This window comes from Dasypus novemcinctus, chromosome 21 (genome assembly GCF_030445035.2).
Source record: "Dasypus novemcinctus isolate mDasNov1 chromosome 21, mDasNov1.1.hap2, whole genome shotgun sequence".
In the NCBI taxonomy this organism is placed as follows: domain Eukaryota; kingdom Metazoa; phylum Chordata; class Mammalia; order Cingulata; family Dasypodidae; genus Dasypus; species Dasypus novemcinctus.
In genome coordinates, this window is record NC_080693.1 from 53,403,072 (window position 1) to 53,421,026 (window position 17,955).

Consider the following 17,955-nt stretch of genomic DNA (forward strand, 5'->3'; position numbering starts at 1 on the left):
AGCAGACCCATAAGTTGGATACTGGGCCCTGAATTAGGGAACTGTATACCGATCAGGAAAACAAATTTAGATTTCACATGTGTGAGAAATAAACTTGTAGTAAGCCTTTGTGATTTTGGAATTCACCTATTAGAGCAACTTTCATTATCTTAACTAATAGGTTGCACACAGTTCTTGGAAGTGCCAAAATATTTTCAAGTCTCTGCCTCCTTCTGATTTAAACCAAGCATACTGATGATAAGAGGCTTATGCCCTGATGTCCAATGAAATCAATGAAATACATTCATTTTTCGACACCTACTGTTTAAAGGCCACTTATTAGGAATAAAGCACTGTCCTAGGCATTGTTCATACTATAAAAATGAGCCTGACTGCTGGGACAGTGATTCCCATATGCAGGATGTTGATGGGCTGCATCAGATGTCTCTAGGTGTCCCATCCCTAGAGAAACTCTAATTTAAAAAACTGTTATATGTATAAAACTCTGCTAGAAGAAAGAGAGACATGCCATGACATGGTCTTTGTGTACCCATGAATGTTTACTTCCCCGGCCAGGAGAATTCCTATCTCTTCCTCTTTGGCATAGGTCTTCATGCATGATCCCTATCCCTCTAGGTGGGGCTGGCGACTCTTCCTTTTGTGCCCCCAGTATATTTTATGTCTTTATAGGCTTTATCCCATTGCATTACAGACATTGTGTAGCAGATACGTTTTTCACAGTTGCCAATCTCATATTTACAACATTCATGTTATTTATTTCCTTAAAGTAAAACAGAAGATGAAACCTTTGCCCATTCTCACATTTGCTATTACTTTAAACAATCAAAATGGAATTTTCTTTCCTTGTGGAAATAAGGCTTACCTCTCTTTACCTCCCCTCTGAACAGTCATATGCTCACTAGCATGTGTCACCCTTTCCATATCTTATGGACCCACCAACCTAGCCCTCATGTTCTTTGTGTAAAGGCAGAAAAAAAAAATCTTAATTAGCCTTTAATATGAACCCATCATTACTATCTTTCTTTATCCTGAGTCCTATCAGGTAATACTGACTCCAGTTCCAGATTTTGTCTTCCCTCTTCTCTCCAAAAGATACAGGACAAATGTAATCAACCTGGCAAAGGAGATAGGCACCTCTTCCAAGCTCATTAGCTTCTGTCCACATGAGGTTCCAGTGGTTGTGAAAACCACTGGCCTTTGGTTACTGGCCCTTTGCCACACTTAAGCCATTCTAAAATGTTCATCTCCTTCCCCTCTGTCTAGTTTCTCTTTGTCTTTCTCAGCCCATTTGTCCTTCATAAATCCAATAAGCCACTCAGCCACTTCTTGGTTTAACTCAGGGGAATGGGAAGCTTTCAGATTATCTTCAGCATCACTGTGGAATGTGGGAGATTCTGCAAGGCTTTCCTCAGTTATATACACTCAAACACCATACTCAGTCTTTGTTATTCTATTGCTCAAGTACCAGATTGGATCCAAGGCTATTCTTCAAGGCTTGTGATCCCCTTGGTTACTGTCTGCTCCGAAATCTCTTTGAACTTGTCAGTAGTTTGTATCATGGCTCCTGATATCTCTGTAACTTGACTCTCAAGACTATATCCTTGCCTTTTCTAAAGGTGTTAGGAGCCTATTTTGGAACTCGAAGTCCATGATTCTCTTTCTTTTTCTCAGTTTTCCTCCCCTGAGTGTAGCAAGCTATGGCTGGCAACTCAATAGTTGGAGGAAAATTATATAAAAAAGGAATCATAGAGAAAACAATTCTCTGCTGATCTGGAATATATTAGCTTGGAATACATTAAAGACAATTCTTTCTTTCTCATTGAACTATGAACCTCTCAAAAAAAAGAGACCCAGAATAGGTACACAAACATAGCTAAGTACATTCTAAATATTTGTTGATTGATTGTATTGAAGTGAATTAATTTGTATGCAGAATACTAAGAAACATCAAAGATGTTGAAGGCTTCTTCCAACTGGACGGATCATAAAAGGTTTCAGAAGGTTGTCTATGAGCAGATGCTTGAATAATGTATATAGGAAATGTAGTAAAGAAAATGATGCTCCGGAAAAAAAATAAACCAAGTACATGACACACGTAAACAAGAGCAGTAAATTCAGTTTGACTAAAACATAAGGTCAGTCAGTGAGAAACAAATGCCTAAATTTACTTCTGTTCAAAAATATTTATTAGACACCTTTAATGGCAGGAAAACAAACCTATAAAAAGGAAATTTAATGAAAACAGTGTATGTGATAAGGGCAAAAGTATGTTTAAAAAAGTGCTCTGAGAGCAAGAGAAGATTCCTAAAGGAGACTGGAGTGGGTTTTGAAAAACAGGTAAATTAACCACACCACAGGGGGCATTGAAACCACACCAGGGCACTCGCACCTTATGGTTGCTCAACAGGGAGCCATTGAAGAGTTATTGTGATGAGCTTTGAATGATGGTCGGTAATGAATTTGGACATCGTTTTATAAATCGTTGGAAGTTATTAAATAACACTCTCAGGCAGAGGAGTCTTAAAAGGAGGTAGGTGCGGGGACAGTAGCAGGGAATATGGAGAGAATGAGTGCAGTTATTATGGAGTTGGAGTTGCCCATTTAAATTATTGAGGGCCTCTGTCCATCTTGCAATTGGGCAGTATAAAGGTACAGGAGAGAATGGCTTAGAGCGAGGAACCATGGAGGCTCAGTGTCTTAACTCCTGGGGTATTGGGGAGTAATGAGTAACAGTTGGGATTAGTTTCAGCTGTGACAACATTCCAAACACAATGGTGATTTATTTCTCCATTGTGATAGTTGGAAGTACAGAGATCCCCAGGCTTTAGAGATCCCAGCTCCTTTTGTCTTGCTCCTGGAAATGAAGCTTTTGCTTCATGGTTCAATGTGGCACTTGAGATCCAGCCATTGTGTCCACATTCTAGCCTTCAGGAGGGGTGAAGAGAGGGATGGCATTTCCCTTTAACAACACTTCCTGGAAATCTCGCACACTTCCCTACCCTCTCACTGGTCATAATTTAGTCACATGTCCACACCTAGCTACAGGGGAGCTAGAGAAACAGTCAGTATTCTGAAAGTCATATGCTGCTAACACCTGGGCTGCTGTTGCTAAGGAAGAAGGGAAAGAGGGAACTGGGGGATTATTAACATTCTTTGCTGTAGGGGCAAAGGGGCATTGGTGTGATCATAAGGGCCTGGAAAATAGTGATGCTCTATTTAACAGGCTGCTGGAAAGGTAGATCTGGGTGGAACTGGAATGAGAAATCCAGTTGAGGGACAGTCTGTGACATCCTTATTGAAGTAGTCACTGAGATAGGTAGAATGATTAAGTCTTCCTAGCTACAGCTCTAGTTAATTCAAGTTTCAGGCTTTACTAAATAATGGAACTTTAGTTTGCCTTGTCTGGACAGCTCAGATATTCTCATAATTCACTGGCCCTACCACTTATAAACTATGTGACTGCACCTGCCCTAGAATGCAGGCTCAGCACATAATGAGTTGATCAAAATCTGAATGAAGGACAGAAAGATACTGAGCTGATGATATATAAAAATAATAAAATCACCTGCTTTTTCCTAAGGTTTATATCTGGCCTTAGTTCAACCATGGCTAACTGATTCCAGTGGGTCACTGACTGCTTCCCCTGCAGCCCCATTGGGCCTTGGGCTTTGTCTGTTCTTTGCCCCATCAAAGAGCACAGGTTCCATGCATGAGCTCCCTGGACCAGTCATTTTCCTGTTTTTCTCTTCAAGTCTCTTGCTCTGTTCCTGCATGTCTGTAGGTGACTGCTTGCTAATGTCGTGAGAGTCTTCTGGGCCCATGAACTTTCCCTCCATTGGGCAAGGCTATTGTCTTCCTTCTGCAAGTGGGCTCTGGAGGTTTAGGGGATACAATGTGCTGAGTGTGCTTCTTCAAGTCAGATGATGATGATGATGATAATGATGGTGATTTCAACCATATTCAAGGAAAATTGTATCATAGCTTCAGGTTTTCTTCTCTGAGAAAATTTCTACTTTTTCTCTTTTTGCCCTACTCCCTTTCTGCCTTTGGCTGCAACACCTTACCAGCCAATACCACCACAAGTAACACAAGATGATAAAAATAATGGATGTCACTTATTGAGCCAGAGTATCACCTTATAACATTAACATATTTAGCCCTTTCAACAGCCCTTTAAAGGTATTTGTTCCCATTTTTTAGATAAGGACACTAAGCTTTTAAAAAGGTGAAATAATTTGCCCAAAGTCACACAGTTAAAAGGACATTTGGGCTTCAACTCCAGGTTGCTGTATATTTATCATTTCACACTGCCTCTCAAAACAGACCAACAATCCTGCTTGATTCCTTTCTTTTCATTTGACTTAGCATTGCTGAATTCAAGTTTAACAGAGATGAAGTATATTTTAGTCTCATTCAAAGCTGCTTGCTAGGATTGAAAGTTTTGTGTGAAGAAGGTTTATCCCGCAATTCACAAATCCGTTGATTTTAGTTTCTTATCAACAATAGCTTAACAGTGGGTTTATTATATAGAATCCTTTTAGTATTTTGAATACAACACACATATTCTCCTTGTTGCTATTATTTGTGTGAGGCTGGATGGACCTGGACACGGACTTGAATTCCTGGGGTCTCATGTTTCATTCATCTGTTAAAAAATGAGCAGGCCCTACTACCAAATTTTGAGTGACAGTATTCATGAGGAGTATACTTATACCTAGCCCATGCAGATAAATAATCAGAAAAAAATGGAACATGAAATGTACCCTGATTTCTATGAAATTTTGTTCTCATAAGTACTTGATAGAAGAGAATCATTCATTAGAGTTGCAGTGCTTCTTGATGAGTTGTGCATTTGTTAGAAGTCAAAATTATTTTTAATGGGATACCATTTATTCTATTTGACTTGATGTTACCCCCCCCAATGTTTTCCTTTCAAACATAATCATTTATATTGCTGTGACAATGCAAATTGTTACAATTTTTTTCGAAGTAACTTGACATATATTTTTATGTGCTTTCTTTTTTATTTTAAAGGCAAAGACTACTCTTTTTTTTTCTTCCCACCTGCCCAAGATGGCTCCCTCATCTGTCTCCTCATTGTCTGCTTGCTGTGTCTGATTGTTGTGTCTGCTCTTTGTCTCTTGCTCGTTGTGTCCACTCGTTTTCTGCTCATTGTGCCTGCTTGTCTTCTTTAGGAGGCACTGGAAACCAAACCCAGGACCTCCCTTCTGGGATGCAGGTGCCCAACTGCTTGAACCATATCTGCTCCCTGTTCATTGTGTGTCTGCTCATTGCATCAGCTTATTGCATCAGCTTGTTGCATCTGCCCATCTTCTTTAGGGGGCATCAGAAACTGGACCCAGAACCTCCCATGTAGGAGGCAGGCACCCATCTGCTTGAGTCACATCTCTCACCTTTGTCCTTTTATTCCAATTTTGGTAGTCTGTGCTAAAGAAAGGTTATAAAGGGTGGGGGAAGGGAGGCAGAGGAGGAAGAAGCTCTGGATGTTCAGAGGTTAATTGCAATATTAAAACAAACATAAGGCCAACAGGAAGGGAATAATTGGTTAATTATGGCATATCCACTCAAAGTACTGTTGTGCTCATTAAAAATAAAAATGGGTAAAAACTCATGAAGGTACTATCTAGTGAAAGAAACAGAATACAAAATTATAGTTTTACTCTTACAGCTAGATACATTGGAGATGATGTTTTCTTTTCTTCCTTTTCTTTTAAGTTTCACTATTATTGTTTGTTAACACTTTTGTTAAGTTCTAAGGACTGTTTAATAAATTTATTTCAGTGAAATAGTGGAGATTGGTCTAAAGGGTGGATATTCCTATAAAACTTGTGAATAACATTTTAAATGGAACTTTGAACGTCTTTCTCCCATTCCTAAATTTATTGAGCAAATATTTATTAAACACTGAGCTAGGTACGTCTATTATATGTGTTGCATTATTAGGGACAAGTGATAATATTTGCCCTCAAGATGTTTTTCATTTAGTCAGGGAGATAGGGCTAAAGAAAAATACAAATTAAAACTAATAAAGAAATGTTCACCACTGAGAGGAGGCTAAGGAAACATGATGACTAAATGTAATGTGATATCCTGGATGGGATCCTAGAATAGAAACAAGACATTAGGTTAAAAATTTAGGAAATCTGACGAAAATATGGACCTTAATGATAATGTATCAATTTATCAATTCATTAACTGTGACGAATACACCTGTATTAATAATGCAAGTTGTTAATAATGGGGAAGGTGATCATCAGATACATATTTATATATACACATACATAAATAGACTGTTTCTTTGTGGTTTTTCTGTAAATCTAAACCTATTTTAAAATAAAAAGTTTATTAATGTATATATAGGACATACATGATGTATAAATAGATGGAATCCATGTTAACTGTGTGGGCAATAGAAGTGTTCCATAAGATTGCGCAAGGATGGATATAAGACATGCTAAATTACACCAAAAATGTATAGGGGTTGATAGGCTAAAATGTAAATCATAATGTAAAACATAAGATAACTAAAAACTTAAAAAATTGTATAGTCTAAAATATAAACCACAATGTAAACCCAAATGTTACCTCGTTTGAAAGCTATTGTCTCAATATCTGTACATCAGTTTCAATAAATATAGTATGAACATGTAAAAAGATTATTGTTGTGGAAGGGAAAAGGGTTTTATGTTGGATATGTGGGAATACTGTATATTGTATATAAGAATTACCGTGATCTAAAACTTTTGTGAAGATAAGCTTAATAATTAGGAAAAAGAAAAAGAAAGGACGTAGCATTGAGGAAAAGACAGAAGTTGCCTTGCCAATTTGTGTACAGGGCAACACTTATTGCAGTGATGGAAGTCAAAACATCAAAAACAAAGCTTTTGCATTTTTAAATTTTTTGATACCCCAATTTATTTTTACCTTAATTTTTCTAAATTAATATGCATTCTATATCTAACCTTTAAACTCATCACTATATTCCGTGTTACTATTAATGGAACCTGGCAATGTATTGGGCTTCATTTTTGAAGAAGTTTTGGATCACAGAGAGGTTCAACAATGGCAGGGGAGGAATACTGGTGTGGGATGTTACTGACAGGGGACACATGGTTGGCAGGGAATTCTCCAGGGCATATATCCAGGGTACATAAAAATGTTTGAATATTTTCATAGTGGTTACAATTAAAAACAACAACTGAGGGAGTGCTGAGTTCCTAGCCAGGGGAGCTCTATCACAGTCCCTAAAGGAACAGCATCATCCCCCAAGTGCAATGGCAACGACCAAAAAGGAAGGAAGGTCCAACAATGAGCCCTTGATGCTAATGACTATGCTTGTGAGCCTGTGCTCCTGAAATAAGAACAAGGCCTAGAGCTGCAGGGTGCCTAAGAGTTACCTCCTGAGAGCCTCTGTGTTGCTCAAACATGGCCAGTCTCAAAGCCCAACTCAGCATATAAATGTGTTGTCTTCCCCCCAGCGTGGGACATGACTCCTCCAGTAGATGAGCCTCCCTGGTGCCGAGGGATTACTACCAAGTACCAGCTGATGATGTAACTAGAAAATGACCTTGAATAAAAGGGTCAGCTCGGACCAGCAGAATATCTCAGTCTACATATAATACCAGAAGTTAAAAATGCTTTTTGACCTGAATAAAAGGGGGAAATGGAAAGGACAAATGGGTTTGCATGGCTATGAGTCTCTAAAAAGAGCCGGGTGGTTATCAGAGGGGTTGCCCTTATGCACACCTCAGCAGAGTCCCAGAGACAGATAAAGTAATACAACCCCAGGTATTGGTTCTTCTGAGGGCTACAGAGACCCACAGGTTCTCTGGTCATGGCAGATGGAGTTCAGTGCCATGTCAGTTGGCCCTATTTGGAGTTTGTGTTTCTGTGAGATGGAGCTGGACTCAGATGTGATCTTTGTCCACAAGCTTCTCCTGTTACTTTTAATGGATCTGTGGTTGGTGCTGGGGTTTAGTGTATACCCAGGGGACCTGAATCTCTGGACTGACCATGTGATAGCCAGGCCCTGAGCCTCAACAGACTTGCAACTCCTACACTCTGGTTTATTGGACTTACCCCACTCAGCTAACATGGAGGTGAAGAAGGTCAACCACCACACCAGGGAGGCAAGAGTGCCTAAAACTGAAAGCAGGAGAATTGCATCCAGCATCCATGTGGAATCTAAGCCCCCTCTTGATATAGATGTTGAGTGGACACAACCATTCTGAGGTCCACAGGATGGAGGAATAGAGTATGGAGTAGAGTGGACTCACTGATATTCTATTCATGAACTATTGTGATTAGTAATCGAAGAAAATGTGGCATTGGTGTGGAGAAAGTGGCCGTGGTGGCTGCTGGGGGTAGGGAGTGGAAGGAAGAGATGTGATGTAGGGGCATTTTTGGGGGTTGGAGTTGTCCTGGATGGTGCTGCAGGGACAGTTACCGGATATTGTATGTCCTCCCATGGCCCACTGGGTGGACTGTGGGAGAGTGTGGGCTATGGTGTGGACCATTGACCATGAGGTGCAGCAGTGCTCAGAGATGTATTCGCCAAGTGCAATGAATGTCTCATGATGATGGAGAAGATTGTTGTTATGGAGGGAGGAGTGGGGTGAGGGGGGTGGGGGTATTTGGGGACCTCATATTTTTTAATGTAACATTAAAAAAAAAGACAAAAAAAGGTAGAAAAATAAATAAATAAATATGAGTGAGAGCACATGTGCGCACAGTAAAATAAAGATAGGAGGAATGGCACCAGGCTACTCTTCTCACCTGTTCCTTCTTTTTCCTCCAACCTCATTGGGTTCTCCCTCTCAATATCATTTTGGATTTTCCTCCTTTACTCATTCTCTAAATATTGAGCCTTCCTGAGTGCTATCCTGTGTCCCTTCCGTCTCTCTCTACTTTCTTACAATCTTCCGGGTGACCTCTTCTAGGCCCATGGCTTGAAATACCATCTGTATGTCAATCATAAGTGCCCATCTCATCTTATGACTCCTCAGAACTCATTGTGTATTCAGCTGCCTATTTGACATCTCTCCATAAAGGCTCACTGGCCAGCTCAGACTTTACACGGCCAAACTGAACTCTTGACTTCACCCCATGCCCCAAAGCTCCCCCTTGTCCCAAGTCTTCCTCATCAGCTCAGTAACTGTCTCCATCCAACCACTCAGGCAAAAAGATGGGAGCTATCCTTGATCTTTGCCTTGCATTTTCTTCATCTAGTTCATCAACATGTCTTAGGCATTCATCCTCTAAATCAAATAGGGTCCATTTTTATCTCCTTTAACACTACCCTGTATACAAGGCACCATCGTTTCTCCCTGGACGCTTCCTACATCAGCAGACTTCGTCCTGAACCACTTTCCCAGCACCTCTATGATTAACCCTTATTGGCCACTTTCATATTCTAAAAGCCTTCCTGCTGTCTTAGGGTCTGTGACTCTACCTCAAATATTGATCTTCATGAAGCCAGATCTTTTTTGTCATTTAAATCTCACATAAATGTCACCATCTCAAAGGCCATCTCTGTCATATAATCTAAGGTCATTCCCTACAACCTCATCCACATTCTTTCTACTGCAAAGCCCTTCTCTCTAATAGTTCCCTTAAAATCCCCCTACCCCCCCCCAAGATGCCTCCCTCGTGTGTCTAATGTTGTTTCTACTTATTGTCTGCTCATTGTCAGCTCATTGTCTCTGCTTGTGGTCTGCTTGTTGTCTGTTCATCTTCTTTGGTAGTCACCAGGAACTGAACCCAACCACTTGAGCCACATCTGCTCCCTGCCTCATTGTGTCTGCTCGTTGTGTCAGCTCATTGCGTCTGCTCGTCTTTAGCAGGTACTGGGAACCAAATCTTGGACCTCCCATGTGGGAGGCAGGCACCCAACTACTTGAGTCACATCTGCTCCCTTCCCTTATATTTTAACTCAGCTGTTTGCTTATTTTTTTGTCTCCTTCCTATGGAATGTAGCATTTCAGTGAAAAGGAACATTGTTTGTATCCTCAATTCCTCAACTGTAGGTACTCAATAAGTGTTTGTTGAATTAATGAATGTTTCAAAGAAGGAATAGACATTAAAATTTGGAAATATAGGAAAGTGAGGGATCCCTGTGAAGTTAGAATAATTGGGAGAGGCTTCTTGAAAGCAGAGGTAGTTGGTGAGGCTTTGAGGATTGAATAAGACTAATCAATTAAAACATAAAGGGAATTTTAGATGAGAAGGGTAGAACAAGTTGTGGAGAGAACAATGAGCATAGCATACATGGGGACAGCAGGGAGAAACAAAATTTATAAAGGATTGTATAAAATGACATCACAAAGTTTGCAAGATTCTAGAGTACAGGGCTCAGAATGAGCCATGTAAGGAATTTTTCTCTTGTCGATTTTCTACTACAGCTGTCTTTGAGTCTCTCTACCTTGATCATATTCTAAGCCTTTTCAGTAAACTAATATAGGCTGTTGCAAAATCAAATTTTTTATTTCCTTATCTCAAAATACAAATAAAATTTTGACATAAGTTTGATTGGATCTGGCATAATGTGAAAAGTGATTCTACATCATCTCCATCTTCTGTTCTTGAAACTGTCACTTTGTCACCCAGTTAGTGAGTGACATCCTGGGTGATCTGAGTGTTTTATGCAATTTTTATCCTACATGAGGGTCACATGGGGGGAGGGACAGGAATAAGTTTATCCTTGTCCCACAAATTCAGGAAAAGTACCAAGTAGCAGAGACATATGGTCTTAATTATGATATTCTCCCATTCCCACTTTTACTTTTAAATAAGACACAGTGAGCTAAATAAAAATGGGTTTGCTAAGGCCTTTGATCCACTCAGGCAGGTGTCAGCTCCTGGTGCTCTTCCATCTGTCAAGTGAGCATTGACCTGTCAAGCAATTTGAAAACTCTTTTGTCCACATGCCCATTGATCACAAATACAAGAAATGAACCCACAAGTCTTTGGATATAAACTAAAACCTTTCAGGGATTATTAGAGCTGGGCTGCAAGTTCATATAAATATACAGCCTCACTAAAGCATTTATCATAAATTCACCGTATGTTTACTGATCGTCTGTTATGTGCCAGGCTTTGCATAAATGATGGCACTTCAAAGATGAATAAGATATGTTCTCTGACCTTAAGAAATTCATGTCACCATTGCTGCATAGGCTGCTGTCTTGAGTATTATTTTCCACCAGGTCAGGAGACCACCAGGATTTCCACTTGGTGGTATTTTGTAGATGTCTTTTCCCTGAGCCTAAGTTACTTAAGTTACTTAGCTCTGTTTTGCAGATAATGATAGGGATTGAAAGGGAAGATAAACGTAAATAGAGGAGAGTAGAGAGAGATCGCAAAATGATGTGAAAACAGAGTGTGAAAATATAATTACTTTTGTCTACGGAAATGGATGAGGTTTCTAGTAATCATCCCGAAGCATACTTTATGGGCTTGTGGGAAGAAGAAAAGGGGATCCTAGGAATTGTTCCAGTCCCTTTTGATTAGTTTGGAAAATCCAGCTTGGAGTTGTGGGCGTTGTTTATATGAGGCCCCCATCAACTTTGATGGTTTAGCCAAGGAAATGGGTTGGGAGGGGCCGTCATGAATTTTATGCAGGCTCTAGTGGCCAATTTTTAGAAGTCCGGGGGGAAAAAATTAGTGTTTTTCATACTTCCTGCTGTGCTTATTTATCCGATATTATTTACATGTAATCTAACATCATGTATTTAAAAATTCTTTCTGATTTTCTCTTTTAGGTAGCTCATTTCTAAACATTTGAATAGGAAGCAGAGTTAGATGATAGCATTCCTTACTAGCGCTAAGACAGGGGTCAACAGACTACATACAGCCCATGAGTCAATCCAGCCCTCTGTCTTTGTAAATAAAAGTTTAGCTGGAATACAGTCATACGCATTCATTTACATGGCTGCTTTTGGCTTATACTGGCAGAGTTGAGTACTTGGTACAGAGAGAGTATGGCCAGTGAAACCAAAAATATTTACTACCTGGCCCTATACATCAAAAGTTTGCCAAATCCTATTCCAAGACCCCCCTACTTTTAAAAGTGTTATCCTGTCTCTGTGTCTCAATTTCTTTATCTGTACAAGAAGAGATTGGAAATTGAACTCTGAATTCTTTTTCAAAATCCTAAGATTTAATATGTTATTTTTTGAAATGCTCAGGTTCTAAAACCACCCCAATGAAAAAGAAGAGTAAAACTGAAATCCGTTTTCTTTACTATCCTGAGAAAGTCCCTTGCTACGGATACCTCCTCATCTTGTAGGGTGGACAGCTTTTGTCAACACGGTATTTTTTGTTAAACACCTGCATTTTTCCCAGGGGCTGGTTTTACTTGAGTAAAGAAATTTCCATCCATAGGCAAAATGAAACAGAGAAGGTTGTGCAGAAACTAATGCTTCTCTCTGTTCATCAGTATGTTCTGAAGAATTCGTAATCAGCTTTACACTCACTGGAAATCAGATGTAAACAAGAAGGCAACTACTGAGGATCTGGCAGGCAGGCGTTAATATCAAAATCCAGTTCTTCTCTAGATGTGCTATCTAAAATAAGCCCCTTGTATTACCGTAGCAGAAGTTTACATGAGATGCCTTTTAAATGTGCCATCCTGTCTTTCTAAATTGCCCAGCAGTGTAAGGCCAAACTGGGCATACGGGAGTATTCAAAAACGTATTTCTTAAAACACCTTCATTTTCTTCAGCTATAAACTACAGCTGTCTCTCTCTGTCTCTCTCTTTTTTTAATTGACAGACATCAATTGGATTCAGCTCAGGCTGTTTCATTTTTGGAGGGTGAATTTGGGTCGTTTACAATGCCTGTCAAAGAAAGCTAATGGAAATTCTATGGTTCTATCGTTATTATAAGCTTCACTCATGGTGTCCTGCTGCTTGCTAAAATCTTACATAATTCCACGTGTGAATGGATGCAATAGCTTAAGATGCAGTTATTAGAGCTGAAGAGAGAATAAAGAAGTTTACAACTTTCTCAGTTGGTGGGAGGTTTTCCATGATCCTTTAGTCAGTTGCAACACTTTAATTATCCAGGGGCTTCTGTTTCTTCTTTCCCTTAAGTGACATTTCATAAGTTGATGCTTCCTTCAGACCCATAGGTCTTCCTGATAGGTGTGTGTGTGTGTATGTGTGTGTGTGAGAGAGAGAAAGAATATGAATGTGCCCAAAAATCTGAAAACCTAGTCATCTTATTCAATATTGTATTAGAGTTAGCGTTCCCTTTTTCCCATCTTGAGGGCAAATATATATTTTTTCTCTTCTCCCTCACTGCTCTATCCTTTGTTGAAATGGCAGTTTCTTATGAATATTGTCAAATGATTGGGAAAAGTAGAAAAATATTTGAGTACAAAATGGGATGGCAAATGTACTCACCACTGCAATTTGAATGTAATATAAGGAAAAGGTGCATCTGCTGTTTATCTATAATACCCATCCTCTCATCAGTTTTCAACGAAACATCTCACTCTACTCTGTTTTGCACATAGGCATAGTGCTTCAAACAGTTCTTTAGGTAGTGTTTGCCAACAGGGGTGTCTCTTCTCCCTGGGGGAATATTTTGGAAATGGGGGTGCTTGAGATAGTTACAAAGAGAGGGGCTGCAGTAAGCCCTGAGCAGGGTAGGCAAAGACGCTCCATTCTCTTCAATGCGTTCTACGGTCCTGAACAATGATAGTTGATCCCATGTCCCATGTCCCATGTCCCAGCAGATGTTCAGATGAGTGAAAAACTGGTTTGTAATTATCTGAGCCTAGAATCAAACTACATTTCCATATGAACACAAAGTATCTCTTACATAAGTTTTTAAAAATCCTATTTGTCAACAATGTAGAAATTGTGCCAAGAGTTATTTGCTGTTTTAGGCACTGAGAGCAATGCCATTTAGGAGTATTCTGAATTCTCCAAAACAGTACAGTGCTATAGTTTGTACCTGTTTCAGTCAAGGAACCTACTACTTCATTTTGTCTTCTAGTGTATCATGCCCAAACATTTACATATGAAAATAGATACTACTTTATTATGTTATACCCCTCGTATTCCTCCTTTATATTGCATTTAAAGAATTTTATTGGTTAATTTTTTTGAAAATTATGTGTGTAAATTAGGAGTTGACAAACTTCTTCAGTCAAGGGCCAATAGCAACTATATTTAGGCTTTGCAGAACATACAGTCTCTGTTGTAACTATTCACCTCTGCCCTTAGAGAGTGAAAGGGGCCATAGACAATACATAAATGAGTGGGCGTGGCTGTGTGGCAATAAAATTATTTGTGAACAATGAAATTTTAACTTCATATAATTTCCTTCTTTTTTGAGTTTTTTTAATCATCTAAAACTGTAAGACCCATTCTTGGTTTATGGGTGGTATACAAACAGACAGTGGGCCATGTTTTTAGGCTGGCAGTAGTTTGCCAATCCCTGTTAAGTGTGTCACGCTTTAGCATTAACATTGAAATACATATTGTTTTATTATAAATGGCATTCCTTTTATTTCCCCTTTGCATTACTGTTTAAGTGTTAAATTCACTTCTGTGAAATGGTATGTGGAAAATGGAAAAAGTTTTTGTAAAACAATATTGTAAAAAGTTCAATGTAAAAAGAATTTTTTTTGAGTGTTCAGTAGAAGTCTTACTTGGAATAACAAAATATATGTAAAGAGTATGACTTTCTAAACAGTTACCTCTGAGATTGAATTTATGGTTTAAATTTTTCAAAGATAGGCAAAAATTCTTAATAGATAAAATGTGGTGAGTTTTGATAAAACCAGAAGTTCTGTGTTTGCTAAGGAAAACCAGTCCTGGCTTATTTCTGTGCAAAGCTGTTAGATGATATCCCTTTGTTCATTGCTTTCCATCTTTTAGAAATGTGGATGTTTTCCAGGCTCAGCACGTACTCCAGGCCTAGCAGAATTAGGCTGAACTTTAGCTAAATGTCAGTTACTTTTCTTTCCTTCAATGAGTTATATTGTCTATGAAGGTTTATCATGATATTCAAGGTGAGCATCACCAACTGTTTGTTATAAAAAAGTGCCCTTGGGTCTCAGTGCTTTAAGTAACATCTGACTTCATGAATGTTAAGCCTTATAAGACTTCCCTCTTGCCCTAGGATACCCCATGTGAATTGGGGAGGCAGGGAAGGGAAGATCATACTGTCTCAGGTGCCCAGAGAAAGAAGCAGAACTTTTCTGAACTCTGGGGAAATAGCTTTGTCTGAGGAGTTGGTGAAATCTGTAACCATGTACCTCTTGATCTGTTTATCTATTGGTCAGGGCAAAAGGCCTCATTGCTGACCTCATGCTCCGTGGGTTTTCCTGGTGCAACAAATACCCGAGCCTCTATTGAATCTTCCTTTTGACTCCCTGGCTTCCCCTAGCTTTGGCTTTGAGATTATTTCCCCATTTGCTTGATGCCCCAGAGAGGGTCCACTGGCTTCCAACTCACCTGTCTTCAGTGTCTTACCTCTTCTGAGCTCCATTTTGTGCCTCATGGAAAGTCAAAGTACCAGGAAATCTAATGTACCTTGATAAATCCATGCCCCAATATGTGCTGGCAACTTGAAAGGTGTTATCTTTCCAGAGCCTCAAATAGGTTTCTTTGTCCTTCTTCCATTGGTTTCTAAAGTTCCCTAAATCCACTGTCAGCTCTAGATGAGATGGACTTCTTTTTAACTTCTTCTATGTAATAAATCCTCCTTCAACCACAGACAGAGTGGGAAACCTCAGGGGTCTTAATGTCATAGGCAGAAAAAGTATCTCCTCTGATCAATAGGAAAACACTTGGAGCCATGAAATCCAAGCTCAATCAGGAGTTAGAGGAATTTAGCAAATATCTCTCTCTGCAAAATCTTGATTTCAAACCCATTGTCTTGTACCTGTCCTCTCTAACTCAGACTGTTGAGTCTGAAAGCTAAGCACTCTGATGAGGGATGAGTGACTGAGGACTGAAATATGTCATGAAATATGTTCATGTGTCACTTCTACTTTGGGATGTACACTCATGTGTACTGGAATTACCTCATTTAACCTATTACTTGTCATAAATGTCAAGGATTTTTCCAGACTCCCATCAGTATAAGATCACAGATTCTTATAATATTTCCCAGTATCTTGGGTTCACCCTTTCCCCTTATGGTGTCAAAAACTCTCACTGTGTTTATTTATGTTTGTTGTTTTCATTTTCTTGGGATCTGAGAGAAACTGGTTGATTGCACCCTTTCCCATTCCAGATTGACCTTTTCAGCAAACTTCCTATCTCTCTACCCCTGAGGGTTTCATGCCAATGTAGAGATCTTGACTGAACTCTGGACCAGATCTACCTCCTCTCCTAAATTCTGTGTGTGTGTGTGTGTGTGTGTGTGTGTGTATAAGTGTGCATATGTGTGTGGCCTGTTTGTGTGTGGGTGTGTAGACAGGATAGGGAGAAGAAGAGGAAAGTCAGAATAGAGACAAGTGACAGGGGAATTCAAATGAGCTTAAATATACAATTACTGGATTTCTTCAATTAAAATATCCTGAGTCATTTTTATAAAGATTATAACAACGTAGTTATAGGTTGATAAACTATTTTCAAAAAGGAGGGGGAGGGCTGTTGTTGCCTCTTGTGGTATTGCTTTGGGTTAGAAAAGGGTTATTCTATAGATCTTTTCTCTTCATGCTCGTAGAGTCAGGACACAACACTTATTATTATCGTCTTAGTCTCTTATTCCTTGTTTTTCCTTTAGCTCAACAGAATTCACCAAAAATCCATGAAGGCTGGTGGGCATACAAGGAGGTGGTCCAGGGAAGCTTTGTTCCAGGTAAATGCACATTTATTCTTATTTTAATTTTTAAAAAGAAATTTGAATGAAAGGTAATGATATTTCTAGAATTCTACATTAGCTACATGGCACGGACTATTTTGCAAAAGGCAAAATTGTTTAGTTTACATGTTTGATGTATATTCCAAGAGAAAATTTGTTGAGTGAATGGCAGTTTAACCAGAACACATTTTTTCCATCTGAGCCTACAATCCCAAGGTCCTTCCTTCTACAGGTATTTATGTCTGGGAAATGGAACTGGAGGCATGTGGTTGGAGCTCTGTTTGCTGGCATTTGGTTAAGTGAGGCAGGACCATTTCTTAACAATGAAACAGGAAGTCTGAAGAGGTGGACTGTGGCAAGGAAGCTTGCTGGGATGCATGCTGTCATTGATGTCACTTCAAGCAGCCACTATGGTCAGGGTTTAGCTGATCTGGCCAAATACCAGCTAAAAATAACAGGCAAGGTGGATGCTGTCAGCATGGGGGAAGAGCACAGAGAACCAAGGACAGGTTCGAGCCAGAAACATACCCATGACTTTAGTTTAGAGATGGGGTGGAGGGTCCTTGGGAAATTTATTCTCATCTTCCCCCCCTGCTCACATCAGATAATTAAAGTACTCATCCTTCAATGTCTTCAAGACTTTAGTGGGGAAAAAGGCAGGGGGAGGAGCAAGGATGTTGAAGAGAAAGGTAGAAGGTAAGGCAGGTAAGAGCTGGCCAAGTATTTTTAACTGCTTAGATATGAGAGAGTAAGAAATAACTGTTAAGAAGAGTCTTGTCTTTCCCTGCCCAGGCTCTGAAAAAAGAGGACCCAGGGTGTCAGTGGAGGCCTCTGTAATTGGTGGTAGGTAGAAAGAGAAGTGCCCCCGTCACCTGGTTCATTCTCTGCTGCTATGTCCTGTTTGCCTTCATCTACAGAGTTTATTACGTATGCTGTGTGGAGCAAATTACTACCCCTTTGAGCATCACTTTTCTCATTTGTGTTGTGAAAAAAATAATATGTGCTCTTGGATCTTCCCAATGAGAGGAAAAAACAATCATGATGATGGAGAGTAGGTGACACTGGAAAAAACTAGTTAGTTGTCACATGGTCTCAGAAATTGGTATTATT

General features: G+C 39.5%; 1 protein-coding gene across 1 annotated transcript in view; it reads left to right on the plus strand.

Annotated features, from left to right (window-relative positions):
* CA10 (carbonic anhydrase 10) overlaps nucleotides 1-17,955 on the plus strand; it is a 509,505-nt gene that overhangs the window by 61,660 nt on the left and 429,890 nt on the right. The window contains exon 3 of the mRNA XM_023585208.2: nucleotides 16,768-16,842. Within this exon, the coding sequence (XP_023440976.1) occupies nucleotides 16,768-16,842 (75 nt within the window). The remainder of the gene's footprint in view (nucleotides 1-16,767; nucleotides 16,843-17,955) is intronic.